We start from the raw sequence: 936 nt of genomic DNA on the forward strand, positions 1-936 counted from the left end.
CATCAATCAATATATTACCAATAAACAAGACTTTTTGGAACTTTTGAGACCTACTGGTAATTGGGGTACAGGTAATGGTGGTACTGTTACAGGACCAGGCACTGGCACAGTTACCGGAACGGGCACTGGTACAGGAACTGGTACTGGTACAGGCACTGGTACCGGCACTGGCACTGGAACTGGTACCGGTAATGGTGCAGGTCTTGGTATTGGTACCATTGCTGGTGTTAGACCCATTGTTATTAATGCTGGTGGTGGTGGCGGTAATGCTGGCGCTGGTAATGGCGCTCTGAATTCTGCCATTTATGGAGCTTCCCCTATAGCTGATCTTTTACCACAAATTGTAGCTCAAGCTGCTGTACAACAAAACGGTGCTCTAAATCGTCGTCGTGTTCCCAATCGTCGTCGCGTTAACCGTCGTCGTCCTGCTAGACGTGGTGTTAAACGTAATGGCAATAAAAATGGTCAAGTTTATATCATACGCCCAAGAGCTTAAGTAGGATTTAACGAATGATTGAAAATTGGAAATGTTTGTTTAACGGAAAAAATAAAAAAATAAATAAATATTTATTTAAAATAAAAAACTGTTCTTTTTTATAGAAAATTTTATCTTTGAAGATGATTCTTTAGTACTACAGAGGGGTAAACTTAAAAAAAAAAAAACAAGAGAAATAAAGATTTAGGGTCATATTTGTAAACATAGAGGTTTATAGAACAAATGTAATTCTCATTTAGTTAAGAATATTTTTGCAATAAGCAGTTGAGGTTGAGCAGTTGAGTTGAGGCTTATGTACTCCAATAATTTTTGAAGGGTTTATTGAAATTAAAATGTTCTGAATTATGAAATCAAGTTCGAATCGAACTCAAATCAAGTCAATTTTGGGATTAATTCACTCTTTCATAAATCAATCTTATATTTATATCAAATCAAGTATA

The 936-nt window shown here is 36.2% G+C and overlaps 1 protein-coding gene across 1 annotated transcript in view; it reads left to right on the plus strand.

Annotated features, from left to right (window-relative positions):
• The window catches only part of LOC119611842 (period circadian protein-like), a 951-nt gene extending 405 nt beyond the window's left edge, over positions 1-546 (plus strand). The window contains exon 2 of the mRNA XM_037967551.1: positions 1-546. This exon is cut by the window's left edge and continues 103 nt beyond it. Within this exon, the coding sequence (XP_037823479.1) occupies positions 1-496 (496 nt within the window). The 3' untranslated portion in view covers positions 497-546.
• Positions 547-936: the final 390 nt, after the last annotated feature.

Source organism: Lucilia sericata, unplaced genomic scaffold (assembly GCF_015586225.1).
Source record: "Lucilia sericata isolate MDLA Ls3-8-SP2 unplaced genomic scaffold, ASM1558622v1 Contig001543F_arrow, whole genome shotgun sequence".
NCBI lineage: Eukaryota > Metazoa > Arthropoda > Insecta > Diptera > Calliphoridae > Lucilia > Lucilia sericata.